Here is a 26,583-nt window from a genome sequence, read left to right as displayed (position 1 = left end):
TACATATTCTATTGACTCAGATATCAAAAGTGAAAGATACAAAATGAAGGGAAACTGCCAACATTAGTGCTAACATGAAGAAAGCTTCCAAATTTCACTTGCAGGAAAGCTTCCAAACTCATTCTATGAGGCCACCATCATCCTGATACAAAAACCAGACAAAGATACCACTAAAAAAGAAAATTACAGGCCAATAACACTGCTGAACTTAGATGCAAAAATCCTCAACAAAATACTAGCAATTCAAATCCAACAATACATTAAAAGGATCATACACCATGATCAAGTGGGATTTACCCCAGGGATGCAAGGATTTTTCAATATCTGCAAATCAATCAGCCTAATACACCACATCAACAAATTGAAGAATAAAAACCATATGATCATCTCAATAGATGCAGAAAAGATTTCTGACAAAATTCAACAACGATTTATAATAAAAACTCTCCAGAAAGCGGGCACAGAGGGAACCTACCTCAACATAATAAAGGCCATATACGACAAACCTACAGCTAGCATCATACTCAATGGTGAAAAGCTGAAAGCATTTCCTCTAAGATCAGGAACAAGACAAGGATGCCCACAATCACTACTTTTATTCAACACAGTTTTGGAAGTCCTAGCTATGACAATGAGAGGAAAAAAGAAATAAAAGGAATCCAAATTGGAAAAGAAGAAGTTAAACTGTCACTGTTTGCAGATGACATGATACTATACATAGAGAATCCTAAAGATGTCACCAGAAAACTGCTAGAGCTCATCAATGAATTTGGTAAAGTTGCAGGCTACAAAATTAATGCACAGAAGTCTCTTGCATTCCTATACACTAACAATGAAAAATCAGAAAGAGAAATTAAGGAAACACTCCCATTTACCACTGCCAACAAAAAGAATAAAATACCTAGGAATAAACCTACCTTAGGGGACAAAAGACCTGTATGCAGAAAACTATAAGACACTGATGAAAGAAATCGAAGAAAACACAAACAGATGGAAAGATATACCATGTTCTTGGATTGGAAGAATAAATATTGTCAAAATGACTATACTACCCAAGGCAATCTACAGATTCACTGCAATTTCTATCAAATTACCAATGGCATTTTTCACAGAACTAGAACAAAAAAATCTTAATATTTGTATGGAGACACAAAATACTCCAAATAGCCAAAGCAATCTTGAGAAAGAAAAATGGAGCTGGAGGAATCAGGCTCCCAGACTTCAGACTATACTACAAAGCTATAGTCATCAAAATAGTATGGTACTGGCACAAAAATAGAACTGTAGATCACTGGAACATGACAGAAAGCCCAGAAATAAACCTGGGCACCTGTGGTCAATTAATCTACGACAGAGGAGGCAAGACCATACAATGGTGGGCAGTCTCTTCAACAAATGGCGCTGGGAAAACTGGACGGCTATATGTAAAAAAAATGAAATTAGATCATTCTTTAACACCATACACAAAAATAAGCTCAAAAGTGGATTAAAGATCTAAATGTGAGACCAGACACTATAAAACTCCCAGAGGAAAACATAGGCAGAACACTCTCTGCCATAAATCGTAGCAATACAATATCTTTTCTGATCTGTCTCCCAGAGTAATGGAAATAAAAACAAAAATAAACATATGGGACCTAATTAAACTCAAAACCTTTTGCACAGCAAAGGAAACCATAAACAAAATGAAAAGACAACCCACAGGCTGGGAGAAAATATTTGCAAATGATGTGACCGAGAACAGATTAGTCTCCAAAATCTATAAACAGCTCATGTGGCTAAATCTCATCAAAACAAACTACCCAATCAAAAAATGGGCAGAAGATCTAAACAGACATTTTTCCAAGGAAGACATAGAGATGGCCAAGAGGCACATGAAAAGATGTTCAACATCGCTAACGAGTAGAGAAATGAAAATCAAAACTACAATGATATATCACCTCACACCAGTCAAAATGGCTATCATCAAAAAATCCACAAACAGTAAATGCTGAAGAGGGTGTTGAGAGAAGGGAACCCTCCTACACTGTTGGTGAGAATGTAAATTGGTACAGCCACTATGGAGAACAGTATGGAGGTTCCTTAAAACACTAAAACTAGAGCTACTATATGACCCTGCAATCCCATTCCTGGGCATATATCTGGAGAAAAACATGGTCCAAAAGGATACATGCACCCCAATGTTCACTGCAGCACTGTTTACAATAGCCAAGCCATGGAAGTAACCTAAATGTCCATCGACAGAGGAATGGATAAAGAAGATGTGGTACATATATACAATGGAATATTACTCAGCCATAAAAAAGAATGAAATAATGCCATTTGCAGCAACATGGATGGACCTAGAGATTGTCATACTGAGTGAAGTAAGTCAGACAGAGAAAGAGAAATATCGTATGATATCACTTATATGTGGAATCTAAAAAGAAATGATACAAATGAACATATTTACATAACAAAAACAGACTCACAGACTTAGAGAATGAACTTATGGTTACGGGGTGGGGAGGAAGGGTGGAGGAAGGGATAGTTAAGGAGTTTGGGATTGACATGTACACACTACTATATTTAAAAAGGATAACCAACAAGGACCTACTGTATAGCACAGGGAACTCTGCTCATTGTTATGTGGCAGCCTGGCTGGGAGGGCAGTCTGGGGGAGAATGGATACATGTACATGTATGGCTGAGTCGCTTTGCTGTGCACCTGAAACTATCACAACATTGTTAATCGGCTCAACTCCAATATAAAATAAAAAGTTAAAAAAATTTTTCACTTGCAATGACCATACTACTGGTTAGGGCTTTTATTTAACATTTATCAGACAGATAGTTCATACACATAGTTTTTTAAAAATCCAAAGGCATAAGATGATTCATATCAAATGTAAAACGAGCAGGGAGTATTCACCAGACTTTGAGGAGTGCGGGATAAAGGGGTTCCAATGCTCCTCATCAGGAATTTCAGCCCCACACCTCATCTCCCACCCCCTTCTGTGGGACCTGATGCCTCCATGTTCTGAGGCTTTCCATGGTTAAGTCGTATAAAAGTGAAAATTAAAACTGAATCAAGAACAAAATTGCACACATATCATAAAAACAACTATGAAAATATACCTGTATATGTCAAAGAGTAAAAAGGAATACCCCAAAATGAAAAGAGTTGTTCTACAAGGACCACTTGTAGAATAAATCCTTTGGAGCATTTAACATTTTTCCATTAAAAGAATTTTTAACATACCTTGAGTAAAGTCAAGTTTTTAAAAAAACTTCACTCAAACTCTCAAGCAGGGCCACCATCAAATAAATGACCATCCACCAACACCACCTGCACAGGGCCTTCTATTCATCCACCCCACAAAGAAATGAAGAGCTTTCACGCTGGCTCTTTCTTACCTGCACTCCAACTCCTCACACCAATCTTTAACTCGGTGCTTATGTTCATGCCAAGGAATGATCATCAAGGAGTCACCGTCATAACTTAAAATTAAAAAAAACAAAAAGCATAAGTATTTAAAATACACATTACCTCAATGGCTGGCAACACAAGGAACATGATGCAAAAGTATCCCTATAACCTTAAACCTACAAGATTCCTGTTTATGGTATGATAAGTGGTACATGATACATATCATATACAATATGTAAAATTAAAAATACCAAATTGCTGATTTCTCTTTGATCATAAAATGGTTCAAAAGAAAAGAAAAATTCAAAACAAAAAATTTGGCAAAAAACTAAAGGATGGTATGGGTATATTTTCATTCACACATTCTAAAATACTTATCAAAAGTCCATATTTTATGTTCTTAATGCTAACATAAATGGTCCCTTGCCCTCAAAAAGCTTATAATCTAACTTGCTATGATCACAGAAATGTTCTCTAACTGTGCTATCCAATACAGTAACCATTAAGCTACATGTACCTATATTAACCACTTGAAATGTGACACTGATACGAAGAAAGAAACCTTTAATATTATTTCATCTTAATTAGTTTTATTTAAAATTTAAATAGCCACATGTGGCTGGTGGTTCCTATATTGGACAGCCTCGACCTAGAGGACAGGTAATAGCCACAGTGAAGAAATAATTCTGCAGGTAAAAAAATATCACTAACAAATGACAGAAGGAGAGTCTAAGAGGAAAAGACAAGTCCTCATTGGATGGAATTAAGAATAAATTAAAAAGGAAGAGTCAGGTAAAGACAGTAGAGTAACACAGCAGAGCAATGTGCTACGCATCAGGAGACAAGGGAAACATAAATGCATCCACCTGTTAACCATCTACACAGTCGTTCGCACATGACTTTCTAAAGTGAAGCACTTCAAACATTACCTCTAAAGTACCTTTTAGTCCTAATATTCCCTAAATCCATGAAAACAATGGAAACATCCTGAATTAAGAATGAAGACAAAAATTCTAAAAACAAATTTCAATTGCCTTGTTTCTACAGTTCAATAAAACATCTCATCTCATATTTGAGAATCAACAGTAGCACTTTCTAAAATTTATCATAGCCTCAGAGAAAGGACCGCACTTTTGTACATTATGAGGTTATGTTTTGCAATTTCTTATCTTACTAAGTTATGAAACATGCCTTGCACAAAAAATACTTCATAAGCGTTTAGAAATTATGTAACTAAAGAGATTAGTCTTCACGTAAAAGGGAACAGAGACCACCGGGCGGGGCGGGTTACAAGGAAAAGAGAAGCTAAAAAGATCTGGAAATGAGCAGGGCTAATTCATCTACCAACAGCATCCCCTTTGAAGTCATTATCATTGGTGCAAAGTAACCGAATTCAAAGTTCCCCATTAGATATTCACAATAAGAAATGTATTACATCATATTTTTAAAACACAGTATTTTACCTGCTTTTTAGCTAGCATGTAATGTCCTAGCAAACTATGTACCAGAGATACATTTTTGAAGGCCTGTGAGTTCACAGGTTAAACTGCAGAGTCATGCAGACAATTACAGTGTTCACTATGGGTGCCCCTGTCACACTACTTCATTTGTCACCAAGTAAAAACTATTTTATTTTCTTCCACATCAGTAACTCATATTTTACCACAGATCACTGAAAAGTAGAAAAGATAACATTTGGATACAATGATGATAATAATGCTCACTCTTCCAACATGAAAATAAATTGTACCAATGGACTGAGGAACAAGGAAAAAAAATAACACACCAAACTATTCCTGCCTTTTCTAATTAAAGCAGACACGGTTCCACAAGCTACATAAAATGTTTTCCAAAAAATTAAGAAAAACGTTTTCACAAGTTGAGATTTGTATCTTCTATACCAAGTACGTATTAGATACAAGGATCTTTACTAAAATGATTAGTAATGGTGTGAGTCTCTCAGCAAAATAACATTTATTTGGTATTTGAAGACTGGAAAATTGTAAAACTTTGTCAAGCTTCAGTAAACAGAAGTGGGTAAGAACACATGTCTATTTTTATCAAAACACACATTAAAGACAAGTTCTGCTCTGAGGCTCACTCCAAAAAGTAGGCCTAATAGAGTCCCAAGTTAATGATGCATTTTTGCTGCATTTTCAAGGCACAGCACAACTAAACGTTTCAACATGTTTCTGAATGTGCTGATCACCACTGATTTAATGATAAGAATACTAGTAGTAATATAAAAGGAACGATCAGCAATAGCATAATCTTTAATATTTATTGATCTCTCACTATGGACCAGACAGGATGAAATGCTTGTAATATATAATACTTAATTTAGTCCTACCTAACGTAGGTGATATTATCTTCCTCGTATTATACCGAGAACACTGAGGCCCAGGTTAACTTGCCCCTCCTCATAAAGTCAATAAATGACAGAGCTAAGGATTCAAACACAGCTCAACAGTTAGAATCCGAAGCTTACCCTTCTGGCTAGTAGATGGCCACCAGGTTAGACAGAGGTACCAGTTAGACTGTGCACAGCAGGTAGAGGGCAATATGAACCTTCCCAAATCTTAATTCAGACGACCCAATAAGGAGCTTTTACATGCATATCTGAAGGACACATTTCAACTGAGATATAAAACCAATCTTGACACCATTAGATCACTAGTACTAGTCTCATGAACCTAAATTCTACCAAATAAGGCTTCATCATCAAAACTTACATAAAAAATTAATTAATTAATTAAAATAAAATAAACCTTCCTGCTCTTTGATTTTCTTCCAGGATGCTTCTACAAAGCAAATTATTTTCAAACAAATTTTAGGAGTTTAAAATGCTTGCTACAAAAACACCATAAGTTCTTTATCATGAATCAAATGATAGTGTTTAAGAAACAGACAGGACGCCTTCCCCAGTCAGAATATAAATTTCTTTTCCTTTTTTTTTTTAACATCTTTATTGGAGTATACTTGCTTTACAATGGTGTGTTAGTTTCTGCCTTATAACAAAGTGAATCAGCTATACATATACATATATCCCAATATCTCCTCCCTCTTGCGTCTCCCTCCCACCTTCCCTATCCCACACCTCTAAGTGGTCACAAAGCACCGAGCTGATCTCCCTGTGCTATGTGGCTGCTTCCCACTAGCTATCAGTTTTACATTTGGTAGTGTATACATGTACGCGCCACTCTCTCACTTTGTTCCAGCTTACCCTTCCCCCTCCCCGTGTCCTCAAGTCCATTCTCTAGTAGGTCTGCATCTTTATTCCCATCCTGCCCCTAGGTTCTTCATGACCATTTTTTTTTTTTTTAGATTCCATATATATGTGTTACCATACAGTATTTGTTTTTCTCTTTCTGACTTACTTCACTCTGTATGACAGATTCTAGGTCCATCCACCTCACTACAAATAACTCAATTTCGTTTCTTTTTATGGCTGAGTAATATTCCATTGTATATATGTGCCACATCTTCTTTATCCATTCATCTGTCGATGGACACTTAGGTTGCTTCCATGTCCTGGCTATTGTAAATAGTGCTGCAGTGAACACTGTGGTACATAACTCTTTTTGAATTATGGTTTTCTCAGGGTATACACCCAGTAGTGGGATTGCTGGGTCGTATGGTAGTTCTATTTTTAGTTTTTTTAAGGAACCTCCATACTGTTCTCCATAGTGGCTGTATCAATTTACATTCGCACCAATAGTGCAAGAGAGTTCCCTTTTCTGTAAACCCTCTCCAGCATTTATTGTTTGTAGATTTTTTGATGATGGCCATTCTGACTGGTGTGAGGTGATATCTCATTGCCGTTTTGACTTGCATTTCTCTAATGATTAATGATGTTGAGCATTCTTTCATGAGTTTCTTAAGGGCAGAATTTTTGTTTGTTTTGTGTATTGCCATATCCTCAAAGCTAAAACAGTACCTGACATTTAGCAGACTCTAAAATAATGTGTCAACTAAATTAATTAATTGAAAGCACAACAAAGATTTTTTTAGAGTGATCTCACGAGTATCACAAAAATTCAAAATTGGAATAGAGCAATAAAAGGACTTACAGATACATCAAGGAGGTATATTTATATGGAATCTGTAGATCTGACAGTGAGAACAAGAATACTTTCCTGATATAGATTATTATCCTGATGAAAGGGCAAGCTATACTGGTGATGGTATACAGCTACAATCTAGATTATTTAACATGTCATATTACACTTATGGGGGAAAAGTGATTTCAGAATACATATTTTCCAAAATCTGCCCATTTTTTACACTTCAAAATAATTGATTAGTTCTATCATTACCATCTTTAATATACCCATATTTTAGCTACTTATTCTTTCATAAGGTAAACAGAATGATAGAATGCTTAATAAAATTCAAAGGAAAACGTTTTCATTAATTCTGTTCCCAACAAAAATATTAGCCATGTAAATTAATCACTAAGTGGATTAGGTGAAAATGTGGTTAAAAAAACCTAGAAAACACAACTGTTCCTTTTAAAGAGCTGCAGAAAGTTTGGTTAGTTGCAAAACTTACACTTTGAATCTAAAGTTCTATAAACACAAAATAACATTTACATACTCTTTTTTTTTTTTTTTGCGGTACGCGGGCCTCGCACTGTTGTGGCCTCTCCCGTTGCGGAGCACAGGCTCCGGACGCGCAGGCTCAGCGGCCATGGCTCACGGGCCCAGCCGCTCCGCGGCATGTGGGACGTTCCCTGACCGGGGCACGCACCCGTGTCCCCCGCATCGGCAGGCAGACTCCCAACTACTGTGCCACCAGGGAAGCCCTTTACATACTCTTTATTTCATCTTCTTCTTCTCTTGTTTCTATTTTGCTAGGGAAGACTTAGAAATTAAATGCATCATCCCCACTAAAAAAACGAAGTACATGGTAAACTTAAATTATCTCTTTACAAAATAATGGCTGCTTTAGCTTAATTTGAGGATTCTTTATATTAGAGCCCTGCTCGTTGTTTTATGGCAAACAATAAGCTTTGCCAGTTTCATCTGAAGGTTACATTTATCTGTCAGCAGAAAAGGAATGACTATAACAAGTTCTATTATGTTCAACTATTCTCTCACCAATTATTTCCCACACTAAATATAAATGTTTTATTTCAAAGAAATTTTATCAGGAATAAGCTTACAAAAAGTTCTTTTATTCGTGTTCTATGCCTTGGAAACAAAAGTCTAAACAGACAGCGTATTCCTACTAATTGCCACCTTTCATGCACTGGTTTTAAGATGTGAAGTTCTATTTATTTCTGTTATTTAGCACAGAAGAAAATGTTCTGGAAAAGACAGGACAAAAAATAATAATAATTTGGGCCTACGTGTATAACTACATGTGATTTACCATCACTGAATAAGTCAAACTTGATCAGAAACTCAAGGGGAAACCAATTAAAAAGCTAGTTATCACTCAGAACACCAAGTTTGAAAGAAAAAATTTAAAGACATCAGAGTTCTCCTCCAGTTCAATGGGATTCAATTTCATTAATAAGTGACTTAGAAAATACAGAATCAGCTAATAAGATATCCTGAAACTTACCAGTATTCTCAGATGTTAGCAATGTGTAAAAGAGAAACAAGAGTTAAAAAAAAAAAAAAAAAAAACCCCACACTAAGGTTTGACTTCTCCTCTACCACTAATTTAATCTCTGGGACCCAGCTGCCTCATCTATTAGTAAATACTGTAATATTATGTGCCCAAAATGAAGATGGGACTAGAGCAATGTTTTCTTGAATTCTAATCCAGAATAACTAGAGCGTGCTCTTAGAAGTCTAACCTCTGTGTCGGAACTGTGATACCACCCTGCAGAAACACGTAATCTTGACCAAGCTATCCAATATGCCTGTGCTTCAATTTCCTCATTAGTGAAATAGGGATAAGAATCTAAATTGCGGAAGGATCAAATTAGAACATATAAAGCCTTCAGAACCGTACCTCGTATACAGTAAAAGTTTATCCATCATAAAAACCATCAATATTATTAATGCTACCAAGAAGGTTTTTCATGTGTAGTGAAATACAGGACATAGATGACTGACTGTCATTTCAAGATCTACTTTATGATAGATAGTAACACCATATTAAGAATCATATCAATGATTATATTTACAAATGCCTAACAATGGCAATAAACTCTGCTGACATCATACCGGGTATAAGGCACCTGACCAATGCAACAAATAGTAACAAGAGAATTTGAGGAGCTGATTTACAAGGTAGTAGTAAGTAACATTTTCCACAAGGCATCATCTCTCTCCCAAATGCTTACAGTCAACTTTGAAAATAAATATTTAACCATGAGCAAAGGATGATTTGATTATTTCTAAGGAAAACTAGTCGTAAAATCATTAAAGTTTAAGGGAAAGGCACAAACTCCAACAGAGAACCACTGAAGAAATTTCCAGAAAAGTTAGTTATAAATAATTGAGAAAGGACGCTATTCACATAGGTGTTTAATGTCAACAAAACAAGGGGCAAAGGATGAATAGAGACATCAATGATATGAAAATTGCCCTCCATACCACTACCACTATCACCCGCCCCTTGAACAAATGACTGATTTTGAAGAAGAGACACTGAAGGTCCTCAGAAAAATGAAGAATACCTATCCTTGCTACAAGGAAAGTCACTAGGGTAAAAAAAGCATTCTCAAACCCAGTTTCAACAGCCTATACTTAAATAAGAATAAGCTAAAATGAATAACATCTTTAAAAAATCAAACAAAACATTTATATAATAATTTTTATGACTGGGGAAATCAAGATGGCAGAGAAGTAAGGTGCTGAGCTCACCTGCCCTATGAACTCATCAAAAACACATCTATACATCTACAGGTGGAGCAACTCTAGCTGAAAACACCCTGGAGACTAGAAAAAAGTCGCTTCTATTTACAACCAAGGCTGTAAAAAAAGATTCACACAGAGGTGGGCAGGAAGGGAGAAGAGATCAGGTCGGAACCTGTGTCCCTAGAAGGGGACACAGAAGAGGAAGGGGATATCAGAGAGTCAGGGATCCTCCCTAGGGAATGAGGGATTTGAGATACATGTTAGACAACCCAGACCTGTGGTCCCACACCAGGAAGACAAGTCCCATTAACTGTACTGAAAATCAGTGGGACTGACTTACTTAGAAACTGAGATATAAAATACGACCTCAAAAGCACAAAACATGGAGAGGGGATGAAAAAACGTAGATCTTTTTGAATGTGTCTGAACTTAAATGACTACCAGTTTGAAAAAAAGTAGATATAGCTATAGGTCAACATATATGAACCCCAGGGTAACTACAAATCAAAAACCTACAACAGATACACAAAATCTAGAGAGAAAGGAACACAATTATAACGCTAAAGGGAATAGACTAAAAGAAGAAAAGAACAGAGAAGAACTATAAAAAACAACCAGAAAACAAGTAACAAAATGGCACTAAGGGTATACCTATCAGTAGTCACTTTAATTGTCAATGGACCAAATGCTCCAATCTAAAGATACAGAATGAAGCAACAAGGACCTACTGTATAGGAGAGGGAACTATATTTGATATCTGGTAATAACCTATAATGGAAAAGAATCTTAAAAAGAATATACATATGTAGGTAAACAATCACTTTGCTGTACACCTGAAACTAACACAACACTGTAAATTAACTATACCTCAATATTTTAATGGTTTCAAAAAAAAAAGATATAGGGTGACTGATAAAAAAAGAAAAGACATACCCATATGTTGCCTGCAAGAGACTTACTTCAGAGCTAAAGATGCACACAGACTGAAAGGGAGAGAATGGAAAAAGATATTCCATGTAAACGGAAACAAAAGGAAAGCTGGTGTAGCAAACTCTTATCAGACAAAGTAGGCTTTAAAATGAAGTCTATAACAAAAAGACAAAGAAGGGCGCCACATAATAATAAAAGGGTCAATCGAAGAAGAGGATATAGCATGTGTAAACATATATGCACCTAACATGGGAGCACCTAAATATACAGAGCAAGTATTAACAGACATAAAGGGAGAAATTAACAATAATACAGTAACAGTAGGGGAATTTAACCCACCAGTTACATCAATGGACAGATCATCCAGACAAGAAAAAGAAATAAAAGGCATCCAAAATGGAAGGGAAGAAGTAAATCTGCCACTATTTGAAGATGACATGATACTACATATAGAAAAGCCTAAAGTCTCCACCAGAAAAACTATTAGAACTAACGAATGAATTCAGTAAAGTTGCAGGACACAAAATTAATAGACAGAAATCTGTTACTCTTCTATACACTAATAATGAACTATAACAGAAAGCAAGAAAACAATTCTGTTTAAATTTCACCAAAAAGAAAACACCTAATAAATAAACTTAACCAAGGAAGTGAAAGATGTACACTCTGAAAACTATAAAACACTGATGAAGGAAATTGAAGATGATAACAAGAAAGGAAAGGTATCCCATGTTTATGTATTAGAAGAATTAATACTGTTAAAATGTCCATATTATCCAAAGCAATCTACAGATTTAATGCAATTCCTATCAAAATACCAATGACGTTTTTTACAGAACTAGAACAAATAATCCTAAAATTGATATGGAACCAAAAAAGACCCTGAATAGCCAAAGCAATCTTGAGAAAAAAGAACAAAGCTGGAGGTATCTTGCTCCCTGACTTCAGACTATACTATAAAGCTACAGTAATCAAAACAGTACGGCATTGGCACAAAAACAGACACACAGATCCACAGAACACAACAGAGAGTCCAGAAATAGGCCCACACACATATGGTCAATTAATCTTCAACAAAGGAGGCAAGAATATACAATGGGAAAAAGACAGACTCTTCAATAAGTAGTGCTGGGAAAACTGGACAGCTACATGTAAAAGAATAAAATTAGAACATTTTTTCACACCATATACAAAGAAAAATGCAAAATGGATTGAAGACCTAAATGTAAGATTGGAAACCATAAAACTCTTAGAATAAAACATAGGTAGGACACTCCTTAACATAAATCATTGCAATATTGTTTTGGATTTCTTTTGGAGAGGCAAGATAGGGGTAGAGGATTAAAAGGTACAAACTACTACTATTTATTACATAACTATTTTATGTAATAAATAAGATATATGGATATATTGTACAGATAGGGAATTGAGCCAATATTTTATAGTAACTTTAAATGGATTATAATCTATAAAAACACTGAATTACTATGTTGTATGCCTGAAACTAATATAATATTTTAAATCAACTATACTTTAATTTTTAAATATTTCCTTATATTGTTTCATTTCACCATCAAAGAATCATTTGAATTAAGATATGGTCTTGCTATCTCAGTAAAAATATCATTTGAATTCTCTAAAATCCATCATTGCATTAAATAAGAAAACAATATTTTAAAAAATAATAATAATTTTAATTTAATACTAATTTAATAATACTTTTTTCCATTCAGCATTTGGTGTTATACATATAACAAATATGTAAATGTATATTTTTCATTTTTATTTTCCTGATGATTTTCATATTTATAATGCTGTACCTATGGAAAATATGGTCTTCAAAAATTAACCTATGCACCCATGGTCAATTAATCTACAATAAAGGAGGCAGGAATTTACAATGAAGAAAGGACAGCCTCTTCAATAAGTGGTGCTGGGGAAACTAGACAGCTATATGAGAAAGAATGAAATTAGGACATTCTCTAACACCATATACAAGAATAAATTCAGAATTAATTAAAGACCTAAATGTAAGACCGAATACTATAAAACTCCTAGAGGAAAACATAGGCAGAACACTCTTTGACATAAATCACAGCAATTTTGGATCCATCTCCTACAGCAATGGAAATAAAAACAAAACTTTTTTAAATGGGACCTAATTAAACTCAAAAGCTTTTACACAGCAAAGGAAACCATAAACAAAACAAAAAGACAACCTACAGAATGGGAAAAAATGTTTGCAAATGATGCCACTGACAGGGATTAATTTCCAAAATATACAAACAGCTCATATAGCTCAACATCAAAAACAAAAACAAAAAACCCAATCAAAAAATGGGCACAAGATCTAAATAGATATTTCTCCAAAGAAGACATACAGATGGCCAACAAGCATATGAAGAAATACTCAGCATCCCTAATCATTAGAGAAATGCATATGAAAACAAAAATGAGGTATCACCTCACTCCGGTCAGAATGGCCACCATCAAAAAGTCTACAAATAATAAATGCTGGAGAGGGTGTTGAGAAAAAGGAACCCTCCTACACTACTGGCGGGAATGTAAATCGGTACAACCACTATGGAGAACAGTATTCAGGGCCCTCAAAAATCTAAAAATAGGGCTCCCCTTGTGGCGCAGTGGTTGAGAGTCCGCCTGCCGATGCAGGAGACACGGGTTCGTGCCCCGGTCCGGGAAGATCCCACATGCCGCGGAGCGGCTGGGCCCGTGAGCCATGGCCGCTGAGCCTGCGCATCCGGAGCCTGTGCTCCACAACAGGAGAGGCCACAACAGTGAGAGGCCCGCGTACCGCAAAAAAAAAAAAAAAAAATCTAAAAATAGCTCTACCATATGATCCAGCAATCCCACTCCTGGGCGTATATCTGAAGAAAACCATAAGTCAAAAAGATACATGCACCCCAATGTTCATTGCAGCACTATTTACAATAGCCAAGACAAGATGCAACCTAAATGTCCATCAACAGATGAATGGATAAAGATGTGGTGTGTGTGTGTGTATACACACACACACACACACACACACACACACAATGGAATATTAGCCATAAAAAAGAATGAAATAATGTGATTTGCAGCACACATTATTTGGCTGGATGGACCTAGAGATTATCATGCTAAGTGCAGTAAGCCAGACAAAGACAAATATCACATAATATCACTTATATGTGGATGATAATGATATAAACGAACTTATTTACAAAACAGAAATAGCCCCACAGACACAGAAAACAAACTTATGGTTACTAAAGGGGAAAGGTGGGGGAAGGATAAATTAGGAGTTTGGAATTAACATATACACACTACTACATATAAAACAGATAACCAACAACGACCTACTGTATAGCACAGGGAACTATACTCAATATTTTGTAATAACCTACAAGGAAAAAGAATCTGAAAAAGAATAATAAATGTATGGATCACTTTGCTATACACCTGAAACTAACACAACATGGTAAATCGACTATACTTCAATTAAAAAAAACAATGGGCTCAACTTAAAAGTGGTGAATTACAATTTCCATTTATAGTAATCAACCAAACTTTATATTCGAGGTTGCCAGTACTTCATTCAGTGAGGGAGAATACATATTAAATGTGATGATACTGAAAGATCTGAGGTATAAGAGTCAAATAAGAATCGATGAGGAATATCTTCACACTGGGGAGGCCCAAAACTACATGTCCACAACTATCAAAAGGGATGTATGGATAATAGGAGAGAAATCCAATCCATTGCACTCTGTGCTCTGTGTTACTTAGACTGACCCAGAACCAGCAAAGAGAATAACGGTAAGGCCCTTATTTCATGTTACTTCAAGACAACAAGACCCACAACAAAGATAAAAGTATATGACAACTGAATTTATCAGCTATAAAACTAATGAAATATATCAAAATGTTCATGAATTGTATCAACGTACATTATAAACCCTGACCATATATAAGGTTGTACTGCTAAGAGTTTGAACAAAAGGATTAGAGAGGAAAAGAAGAGTTTTTTTTAATCTTCTTTTTATTCATATCACCAAATAAAGCAGCATAAATAATGCCCATGCAGATCCCAAGCCACAGGAAGATTGATTTCCTCATTGTCACCCTTCAAAAATCCCTGCATATTCCTACTTACAGACCTGTACTAAATGGACATTTCACACACCATCTATAAAGCTATCCAACGTTGTCCAGTCTATAGCTGACACTTATAAAATGCTTATAATGTGTGAGAACAACTATAAAGTTCTAAGCTATTACACACACACACACACACACACACACACACACACACACAAATTCAGCAATCCTGAGGGACAGACAATATCCTTTCCCATTTTACCGTAGAGGAGACAAAGACACAGAAACGTTTACTTAGTAACTCGTCCGAAGTCTCACAACTAAAATGCTGCAGCTGGGATTTGAAGCCAGGCAGTCTGTTTCCAGAGCCTGTGCTCTCAGACACTATGATGTCCTACTTAGCTGAACCCCACCTCTCCCAGCTCAAATTCCCACTTTTCTCAGACGTTTCTATGACCATTCCAGGCACTGCTTTCTTCCTGTTCTAAATTCTCACTACTAATAACTGCACAATTCATCTGGCATTTACTCTTACTTAACCTTAAGAAAATATACATAAGGTGGTACATTTGTCTCATGTTTTCATGAAGTTCTTTAATTTCCTAGTACATATTTTGTATCCCCACTAAAAGTAAATTTTTTCCTTTCTTGTAAATATTCCTTTGCATCCACCACAACTCCTAGCGGTGTTACATGCATAGCAATAATATATCATCATTTTAACTAAATTTATATAAATACATTATTTCATTTAATCCTCAAACACCCCATAAGTTAAATATTATGATTATAAATTTGCAGGTAAGTAAACTCTATGAGCTCAAAAATCATCATTGACTTACTGAATGAATCAATGATTCAATGATCAATAGAAACAGATCCACTGATATTCTTTTAATTCTAAAAGCAGAGCTCTCAAAAACAAGTAACAAGAAAACTCTTAAGAACTCAAAATATAAGATTCAGTCGAGATATAAATGAACAATAAATGAAAAATATAAAAGTCAATTTAGGAGGAAGACTACATACCTAAGACTGTGTAGCCAACTCTTTCAGCACTTATCTCACTGCTACTGTAATTATCTGTATACATGTCTTCCAGAGAATGAGCACTTTATACCCTCAGCACCTAACTTAAAGAAGAATCTCAGCAAAATGATTAAATCAAGTAGTTAATTAGATAACTTCTTTAAGAAAGGAAGCACTGTGACTCTAACTTCTGAAAAACTCTTCAAAGAGAAAAATGTGTACTTCAGAAACCAAGTTGTATAACGGCAGTAAGAAGAAAAATATGTGGCTATAAGATACATGAAAAGAAAAAGAAAGAACAGTAACCTAATCTAAATGGATAGAAAACTAGTATGATTCATGGCAGGCATAGTTACAATGTTATCTTTAACTGTGTCAATCAATGTAGTGTTCATTAAAGGAAAAAAACTGAAACCTCTGCTGTTCCCAGATCAAGCAGCTTACCAGACTTTCTTCCAGATTACTAAACCCTGCATGTATTTCTGTTACTGCTGTCAGTGCACGGAATTACAATTATCTGTGTCTTGCTCCTTTACTAAACTGTGAGCTCCTTCAAAGCTTTAGTCATTTTTCTATCCTTCACTCAATACCTGGCATGCATTTAAACCTCACTAAATATTTAATGGATGAATGGATGATGGACAGACTGAAAGACAGATGGATAAATCTGAATAAATGAAAAAACGAAAACTACCCGAAAACCACAGGGGTATTTACATCTCAAGATCAATATGCTTTCCCTGTAACTAAAGATTTTGATAATGCACCTGAGGTTTATTCAAAAGTTTCTGATTTAAAGTTTCTAAAATGGACTGTAGGACTCCCTATCTCGCAGCCATGCCATTAGCAACATTGCAGTACTGCAGACCACAGTTGACTCTTGGCCTGCATGTAGGAGCGTAAATAAGCACAAAGAGATGTGGCATGTCCTCAGCTTTCAATGAACAAAGAGGCACAAAAGGCTGTTTGCTCTGAGATACAAGTCTATTTACAGCCTTTCCATCATGAGTCTTCTAAGTCTAGGCCAAACTACACTGCAGACTGACAATAACCACGACTGAAGAAATGAAAACCCCAGAAATAAAGAGGGAGAGGCTCTGGTGTCAATTCCACAGGCTGTGATTGGGAAGACAATGGTGTATGTGCCTGCAGTGCTAGTTATCCTAACACATCTCTACTGCTGATGAGCTTCAAAGTTAAACTAGAGACGGTAGGAAGAGAATGAAAGCAAAACACTGGAGAATTTGAAGGAAATGAGTCTCATTTTTTTATATAGATTCTTAACTATGTAATAAACACTCATTCACAAAATCAGAGACAGGAAGTACAGAAAGTGATCTGGGAATTGAGCCTGGAATAAAAACAAAGTCCAAATTATCCACAAGGAAAACAATAACAAATAAATACCTCTATATCTGCATTGCTAGATCATGTTCTATAATTTTCAGATTAAAGAAACACATACAGATTAATTTACCCCATTAAAATTCAGAAACCTATTTAGATCAACTGTATAGCTGATCTAAGCTAACCTTCTAGTATACACCGTAAGGGAGCTGGTGAAACTCAGAGGTGTAACTGAATAAACCAACAGAATTGGGGAAAGGACAAAGCATGTTCCATAACAACTGAGATACGAACTCTACTAATGAGATGAATAAACCTAAATGTCTGGCATCCAATAAAAAATACAAGGTATGCAAAAAAGTAAGAAATTATGGCCCATAACCAGGAGAATAATCAATTTCCAAGAAACACCAATAACATGATAAGGAAAGACATAGAAAATAAAGAAGACCCAAATGTAACTCCTAGGAATAAAAAATTCAGCAGCTAAGATGAAAAACACACTGATGGGGCTTCCCTGGTGGCACAGTGGTTGAGAGTCCGCCTGCCGATGCAGGGGACACAGGTTCGTGTCCTGGTCCGGGAAGATCCCACATGCCATGGAGCGGCTGGGCCCGTAAGCCATGGCCGCTGAGACTGCGTGTCCGGAGCCTGTGCTCCGCAACGGGGGAGAGGCCACAACAGTGAGAGGGCCGCATACCGCAAAAAAAAAAAAAAAACAAACAAAAAAAAAAAAACACACTGATGTCAATAATAGCAGACACTGCAAAAGAAAAGATTCATAAGTTTATAAAGCCATAGTAATAGGAACTATCCAAAATGAAACACAGAGGAGAAAAATACTGAAAAAAGTTAACTGTGAGACAGAATCAAGTGGCTAACACACACGTAAGTGGAGTCCCAGTAAAGAGTATGCATATTGGGGATGGGAGGAGGAAGAGGAAAAATACCTGAAGAAATAACAGGCATGAATTTCCTAAATTTAGCACAGAAGATCCAAGAAAGTCAATAAGCAACAATCAGAATAAACCTGAAGGGACTTCTCTGGTGGCACAGTGGTTAAGAATCCACCTGCCAATGCAGGGGACACAGGTTCGAGCCCCGGTCCGTGAAGATCCCACATGCCGTGGAGCAACTAAGCCCGTGCGCCACAACTACTGAGCCTGCGCTCTAGAGCCCGTGAGCCACAATTACTGAAGCCCGTGCACCCAGAGCCCGTGCTCTGCAACAAGAGAAGCCACCGCAACGAGCAGCCCGTGCACCACAACAAAGAGTAGCCCCGCTCGCAGCAAATGGAGAAAGCCTGCGTGCAACAACGAAGACCCAACACAGCCAAAAATAAATAAATTAAATAAATAAATTTTAAAAAAATACTTTCCTGCTAAAAAATGCTAACCATCATTAGAGCCTTCAGCAAGTCATAATCTTTTTGCAACAGTAACATCAAAGATTACTGATCACAGATCATATAACAAATATAATAATGAAAAAGTTTGAAATATTGCAGAAATTACCAAAATGTGACACAAAGTGAGCAAATGCTGTTGGAAAAAATGGTGCCCATAGTCTTGCCTGATGCAGGGCTGCCACAAACCTTCAATTTGTAAAAGACACGGTATCTGTGAAGCACAATAAAGCAAAGTGCAACGAAACAAGGTCTGCCTGTGAATGGTCTAAGCAAGCCCAGTAAAAGGCAGAGGCTGCGAGGTAAAACAGCAAGATTCAGCTACATTCTGTCTACAACAAACATGCTTTAAACATAAAAAACCAAAATGTCACTGTACGTCCGGCATTAGAAAAATAAGAGGGGTATTCATTTAAAGAACATCAGAAATCTGACCTCCGTTGAGGTAAAACAGTCCCATAAATCACTCCATATGTTTAAGAGACAAAACTAAGCTGTCATGTCATAAGTCAGGGTAGCGGTTCTGTTGGGTGAGGTGACCAGAAGAGGGTGGAAGGAGAGGGCACAGGGAGGCTGGTTATGTCTGTTTCTTAATCTTGTTCAGTTTATGACAGTTCATCAAATTGCCCATTTATGATTTGTTCATTTTCCTACATCTACAAGTCAATAAAAAGTGAAATTAAAAATTTTAACTTCACTTGAACAATGTTCAAGTTTTGACTAATAATCTGGAATGTCAAGGCACCTGATACCAGAAAAGGGGTACTGTCACAGATGAGAAATGAAAGCATTGGTGTCATCAAGGAGGAACATTCCCTATTACAATTTTGCATTTTGTTTATTCATCAGTCTTTTAAAGTCTACTTAATGCACTTAAAACTAAAATATATCTATTATGACATTCCCATCGACAGGTACCAAAAACCGCTGCTGCTACTGCTACAGCCATATCCACTATTAACACAACCACTGCTGTACACTGAATGCCGATTATATGCTAGGAACTGCGCTAGGTAACATTACCTCTTAGGTTACTAAACCATCACAATCCCTCCACAAATTCCCCATTTCACACTTGACAAAACTAAAGTTCTGAGAAGCTAAGTGACTTCCCAAAAGTAACACAGCTAGCAAGTTCAGGACCAGGACACACACCCATGTTTCTGACTGAAAGCCTCTTGTTCCTTCCAGTGTACCATACTATCGTTTCTCTACATCAAATATGTGTCAATGCCAGGCATGCGATCCCAACATTTGTACATATCATGGATTTTTTCCACGGTTATTACATATAGCATCTAAACTTTTAGGATTAAAAAATGGTACACACTGAGGTCAAGACATTTCTTAAAATAATGCAGATGCTTTGTCTACAAAATATCAATGTGATTCTTTTTTTTTTTTTTTTTTTTTGCGGTATACGGGCCTCTCACTGTTGTGGCCTCTCCCATTGCAGAGCACAGGCTCCGGACGCGCAGGCTCAACGGCCATGGCTCGTGTGCCCAGCCGCTCCGCGGCATGTGGGATCTTCCCAGACTGGGGCACGAACCCGTGTCCCCTGCATCGGCAGGCAGACTCTCAACCACTGCGCCACCAGGGAAGCCCCCAATGTGATTCTTAATAGACTTTTACTTACTACAAATACAATATTTAAACAGGCTGGCCTGTATCAGAAATTGGAAAAAATGCATCACAGAGTTATTTATATGTTCGTTAAACACATGTGATAAAGAGATTCACTGCTGTTACAGGCAAGTATTTACATATTAATGAAATCTTGACAGGAAAATACATTGTGTGATCAAAAAGAATTATAGAGACTATTTCCCAAATGGTAATTCGACCATTCAGAAGATGTTATAATCTACTTAAAGATCCCATGTTCTGAAATTATTGGTCAAGGTATTAAAGTTTGGAAGAAAATGAATAATGAAAGAAAAATCTCATCTCCATGAAAAGAGTATCATTTGGTATCACTAGGTAATGCTGAATCTAGTAACAGAATTTTAGGAAAATGCATTAGTTTAAAAAAAAAAAATAGGGGGACTTCCCTGGTGGCACAGTGGTTAGGAATCCACCTGCCAATGCAGGGGACATGGGTTCGAGCCTTGGTCCGGGAAGATCCCACATGCTGCGGAACAACTAAGCCTGTGCGCCACAACTACTGAGCCTGCACTCTAGAGCCTGCGAGCCACAACTACTGAAGCCCGTGCTCCTAGAGCCCGTGCTCCGCAACAAAGAGAAGCCACCGAAATGAGAAGCCACCAAAACGAGAAGCCTCTGCACCGCAATGAAGAGTAGCCCCTGCTCACCGCAACTAGGGAAAGCCCGTGCACAGCAACAAAGACCCAACACAGCCGAAAATAAATAAATTAATTCATTAAAACCTTAAGGATATTAAAAAAAAAAAGCTAAAAAGAAAATAGTACCTTCTCAGAGACTTTTTAATTTCAAATAAAAGTCATAAACTTTACATCAGCTGTATACCTTAAACTTATACAGTGCTATATGTCAATTACATAACAATAAAACTGGAAGAAAAACATCATAAACTTTAAACTATATTAAGCCACATTAAAAACATTTGACAAGGGCTTCCCTGGTGGCGCAGTGGTTGAGAGTCTGCCTGCCGATGCAGGGGACACGGGTTCGTGCCCCGGTCCGGGAAGATCCTACATGCCACGGAGCGGCTGGGCCCGTGAGCCATGGCCGCTGAGCCTGCGCTTCCGGAGTCTGTGCTCCCCAACGGGAGAGGCCACAACAGTGAGAGGCCTGCGTACCGCAAAAAGTCAAAAACAAACAACAAAAAAAAACATTTGACAAAAGCTATATATACACTAAAATAATGATGCAAAATAATGATGCATTTAAAAAATTTTTTTTAATAATTTCAGGACATATTTCTTCCCTAATACCTCTAAAATTTTTTCCCTGAAAGCAGGGTAATAATTCCTTTTCTGCTTATCTCACAGACATGCTATGAGAATTGTATATGAATCATAAAATTCATTTGTAAATTTTTTTTAAAGTTTCATAATCATGAAATGTTTGTCGAATACAGAGCAAATGAATTAGTAAATCATTACACCTTCATTTCTTTAGTATAATATTTCTGAGTACCAAATACATAACAAATACCAACATACTTTCCAAGGTCCATAAAAATTATTCTAAAAAATTATTTGTTTCCACTTTCATAATCAATAAAATTGCCCTAAATCTATTTTGTTGCTTTAAATAAATAGAAAGACAAGAACTAATCAAGTCAAAATCTAAGATGCCCACAGTGCCAGGAGACATGCAAAGCAATTCTCCCACTGCCAGCCCCAGACCCTGCTCCCAGACAAGGGAGGCTCTTAGGCCTTTCCTTTCCTATCCAACCACCAGGTTATTCTTGGATTCAGAAACTGCCAACTTACCCCATTTTGTAGCATGCTGCCTGCACGCCTCTCTCTAATGACAGTCACCGCAGAAGGCCACATACTTATTTCAAGCCTAGAATATAAGCCAATTTATTGTTCTTTGCTCATAGCAGTTCAGAAATAAACTGCGCATACGGGAATTGAATTTTGGTTAGGTAACTAATCAATTTTTCAATTTTAAAGGGTAAAGAAACACTTTTATGTTTCCCTTGCGAATCAAAAAAGTGAATGCAATGCCCCAATCTTTCCATAATTATTTCATCATCCAGGCTATAGTTTAGGTGATATTTCATTACAACAACAACAACAAAACATATGGTGGGAATAGAATGCCCAATAAAAACTGCTTTTTAAACGTTTCAAGGAAGAAAAAAGAGATCTTTATGATCAGGACTGGGCTACATAAAAACATGAGTAGAAAAAGATTCGTAATTGTTTACTGGAAAACCTCTGCACTAATTCATTTTCAATTAACAAGTTAATTGGGAACATCTTTTGTACTCTGTGACTAAATGATATCATATATGTGAGGACTAAGTAGGTGAAACAAATTCAGGTTAAATATTTATTCAGATGACTCTTTCCTATCAAACTTCCCAGAATCAAAAACACACTCAACCTTCAAGGCCTAGATCAAACTTCACCTCTGGCAAGAAGGCTTTCCTGATTTACCTCCTTTGTAACAGAAAGTAATCTCTCCCATCTCTAAAGCCATTTATACTCCTCCTATGACACATATTTTAACTTTATGGTAGTTGTATCTATAATTAACCTGTCTGATCTTCCCTACTAGATTCTAATTTATCTGTGGACAGGGACCACATCTGACTCATATACCTATCTACCTATTTAATCTAATATAATGCCTTTACATGGTACATAATTATTCCCTAAATTTTTATTGAAATAACACAAAATTTTATAGATTCATTCACCTTCTTTAGACTGTTATTTCAATGAAAATGAAATAGTATAAAGCAATTTAGAAATGCTTCAATTTTAAAATCAGTTTCACATGTACTCATGATTAATTATAAATTTCACTGAAAAAGTTAAAATTCAAAAATCAACATCCGCTTCACAAGGAACATTACAGTAATATGCTTCTTACGGGAGAAAAACTTCCAGAATATCCTTAAAACTATGAAACTAAGCCAACAGTAATTGGTCCTGGTACTGTTTTCTGTTGCCTTTCAAGGAAAAAAAAAAAATCAACGAAACAATAACTTACCTTCTGAATTGAAAGCTGCCTAGAGTCAATGAAAAAGATAGTTCAAATTATTTCAACTCTGAAAAAATCACGAACTAATGTAAAATATCAAAACATCACTAATTTGAAACTCGAAGTGTAGGAAAAAGTAAACTCCTATCTACCTTTCAGTTGTGAAAAATGGGAATAATGTCATCTGATCTTTTTCAAGGTAAATTCTTCATTTGATTTATATGATTTAAGTTAAAAGGTATATTAATTTGACCTAGATCAAGTTTGTCCTACTGAAAAATTTAATAAAATGCATATTGATGTTTTGCTTTTATGACATAAATTTTATGTTGTTGTAGTAACAGAAAAAGTCTCCATATTTGGCTATTCAAATCCAAGATTTAGAAAACAAAGTATTAGATGTGATATTAGAAGTTCCCTTCATTTGGATGCCCTCTTCATCATGGAAAGATAAAGAGAAGGCTCTCCACAAGGAGTCAGGCAACAATGGTCATGTAACATCCCATCCTGAACCCATCTTTGTCCTTTACCTTATTTAAGAAATACTTTTGCAGCATAAAGAGAAACATGGCCCACAGGTGGCCAGCCACTCTAAATCTTATTTGTGATATTAATTTTACTAAAAGCATATTATGCCTGGAGGACATTATGCCAGACACAAAAAGACAAATACTGTATAGTGAAATTCATAAAACAAAAAGTAAAATGGTGGTTGTCAGGGGCTAGGGTGAAAGAAAAATGGGGAGTTGTTATTGAATAGGTACAGAGTTTGTTTCCCAAGATAAAAAGGGTTCTGGAAATTGAGTGCACAACAATGTGAATGTACTTAACACTACTGAACTGCACACTGAAAAATGGTTAAGATGGTAAATTTTTATGTATTTTACAATTTAAAAAAAAATTTTAATAAAATAAAAAGTATATCAAGGCCAAATGGTCCTAATGGTCCCTATGCTTAACACAGAGTCAAAAATATACAACGCCAAAGATATGATCCAGAAATACACTAAAGATATATATATATTCACTCTGAAGACGACTGTAGACCACAACTAGTATATTACCTTACTTTCAGTAGGAAAAGTCAGACAGGTTTCCTTTATAGATTGTTTCAGAAAGAATGCTTCTGAGTCCATTTTATTTACTTTGCTACATCGACCCCTTGTGTTTTACAAATTTCTTCACATAACTACCATTCGTTCATCCAACAGTCATTAACCATCATTGCATTCACCAGTATATTCATAGCACCTGATTGTGAGATAATGTTAGTCTGGTCATAAAAAACAAAACAAAACAAAACAAAACGTGCCACGGGATACTAGCAGCCTCTAAAAACAAAAATATCCTCCAAATTTGTCACCCAAAGGCCTTCTAGTTTTGGGGGAGTGACAAAGACTTATCAACGAGGAGAAAAGGATGCAAAGCTTATATGGGAAAATTCTTGGGGACCCTGGATTTTCTGTTGCATTACCAAGGGGGGTAGAGAGGCACCAAAGGGACAAAGGCCTGAGAAAAGCAGAAATGACGTAGGGTTAGCAAGGGAATAAAATACCAGGGACAAACACACGAGTTAAAGTATGCACAGTACAAAGAGGGCCTGGGTCTGCTAGTCACAGGCAAGAAACTTCTGCCGGTTGGCTTGTCACACAATTTATCAGACTGTTTTGCAAGGTTTTTCTAAATGAAGGCGGGGTAAGTGCTTTTTACACTCTAGGATAATAGCACTTTCTGAATATGAGACTAGGTATGAGAATATGAAACGACTATAAACAGACCTAATATTAGGTTGACATCATATTCTATTTAAACAACTGGTGACTTAAAAGTTTTCACTCAGCCACTTCTTATTTTCAGCCTTAATGATATGTCACATAAATTACTGTGGAACTAAAGGTAGTGAATGGTCAGAAGTCAGTCAGCAAATAATACAAATAATCGCCAACTCAGAAAAGAAAATGCAAACGTCTAAAACACACTTTCATAGTTCACACAAGCACAGCCCATCTGTATATTATAGCACGCTTTTCACAGTCAAAATTTCAATCATCAAATAATCTAAATTTAGATATTCACAAGGAAACAAACTGCCAAGTTACTATAGAAACAGTTTTTCAAGGATGATGAAAAGAATGAGGTGTTCTGGATACTCTATTTCCATCAACAGAGGTTTGCTACTTATACTATAAAATGCTTTAAATATTGCAATACACCAAAATACGCTAAATATAATTCAATCTTTCCTTGCCAATTCTGGAGGCGATCCAGGAATATAGATATTAGGATCAATTTTCACTGTCTAGTAATAAATATATGTGTCAAAGAACTTCATGAGTGACAGATACTGAATGACAGAGTTTATTTCCATATATTAAAAGTAAATGAAGTCTAAATGCAATGTGGTATCCTAGATCAGATACTGCAACAGAAAAAGGATATTAGGAGAAACACTCCTTAAATCCAAATAAATACGTAGTTTAGTTAATAGTAACATATGGTCAGTTCTGCAATGTTTTCAAAATGCAAACTTGTTCCAATAAATTAATATATTATGGAACAACTTCAGCATAACAAATTTCACATTTGCTGATGCCCAATTCCATCCACAAGAAACATTAGGTGAACACAGAAAACTGTGCTCAGCTGAACCAAGCCATGTCAGCTCACGTGTGCATGCACACACACTCCCCAGACATCCAGCAGCAGCCTCAGTTCCCAGAATGTATCAGGAGCCACTCCAGTCCACATCTGGGGCTACAACTTTGTACTGGAATTCTAATCACCCCCCTCCTCCACTTCCCAATAACACACAAACTGCAACTGTTCCCAACACTCACTTCCATAAGCAGTCTTTTTCAGGTCTTTGTCAAGGTAAAGTGACATATTTTAGTACTTACGTGTTTCTTA

At 36.3% G+C, this 26,583-nt stretch overlaps 1 protein-coding gene across 1 annotated transcript in view; it reads right to left on the bottom strand.

Moving 5' to 3' along the window:
- The window catches only part of NBAS (NBAS subunit of NRZ tethering complex), a 287,599-nt gene that overhangs the window by 159,962 nt on the left and 101,054 nt on the right, over positions 1-26,583 (bottom strand). Inside the window, exon 22 of the mRNA XM_027113927.1 lies at positions 3,396-3,479. Within this exon, the coding sequence (XP_026969728.1) occupies positions 3,396-3,479 (84 nt within the window). The remainder of the gene's footprint in view (positions 1-3,395; positions 3,480-26,583) is intronic.

The sequence above is a fragment of the Aethalodelphis obliquidens genome, unplaced genomic scaffold (genome assembly GCF_003676395.1).
Source record: "Aethalodelphis obliquidens isolate GAN/ISIS:26980383/991018 unplaced genomic scaffold, ASM367639v1 scaffold12, whole genome shotgun sequence".
NCBI lineage: Eukaryota > Metazoa > Chordata > Mammalia > Artiodactyla > Delphinidae > Aethalodelphis > Aethalodelphis obliquidens.
The sequence above is the reverse complement of the archived record's forward strand: the minus strand, read 5'-3'. Positions and strand labels throughout refer to the sequence as shown.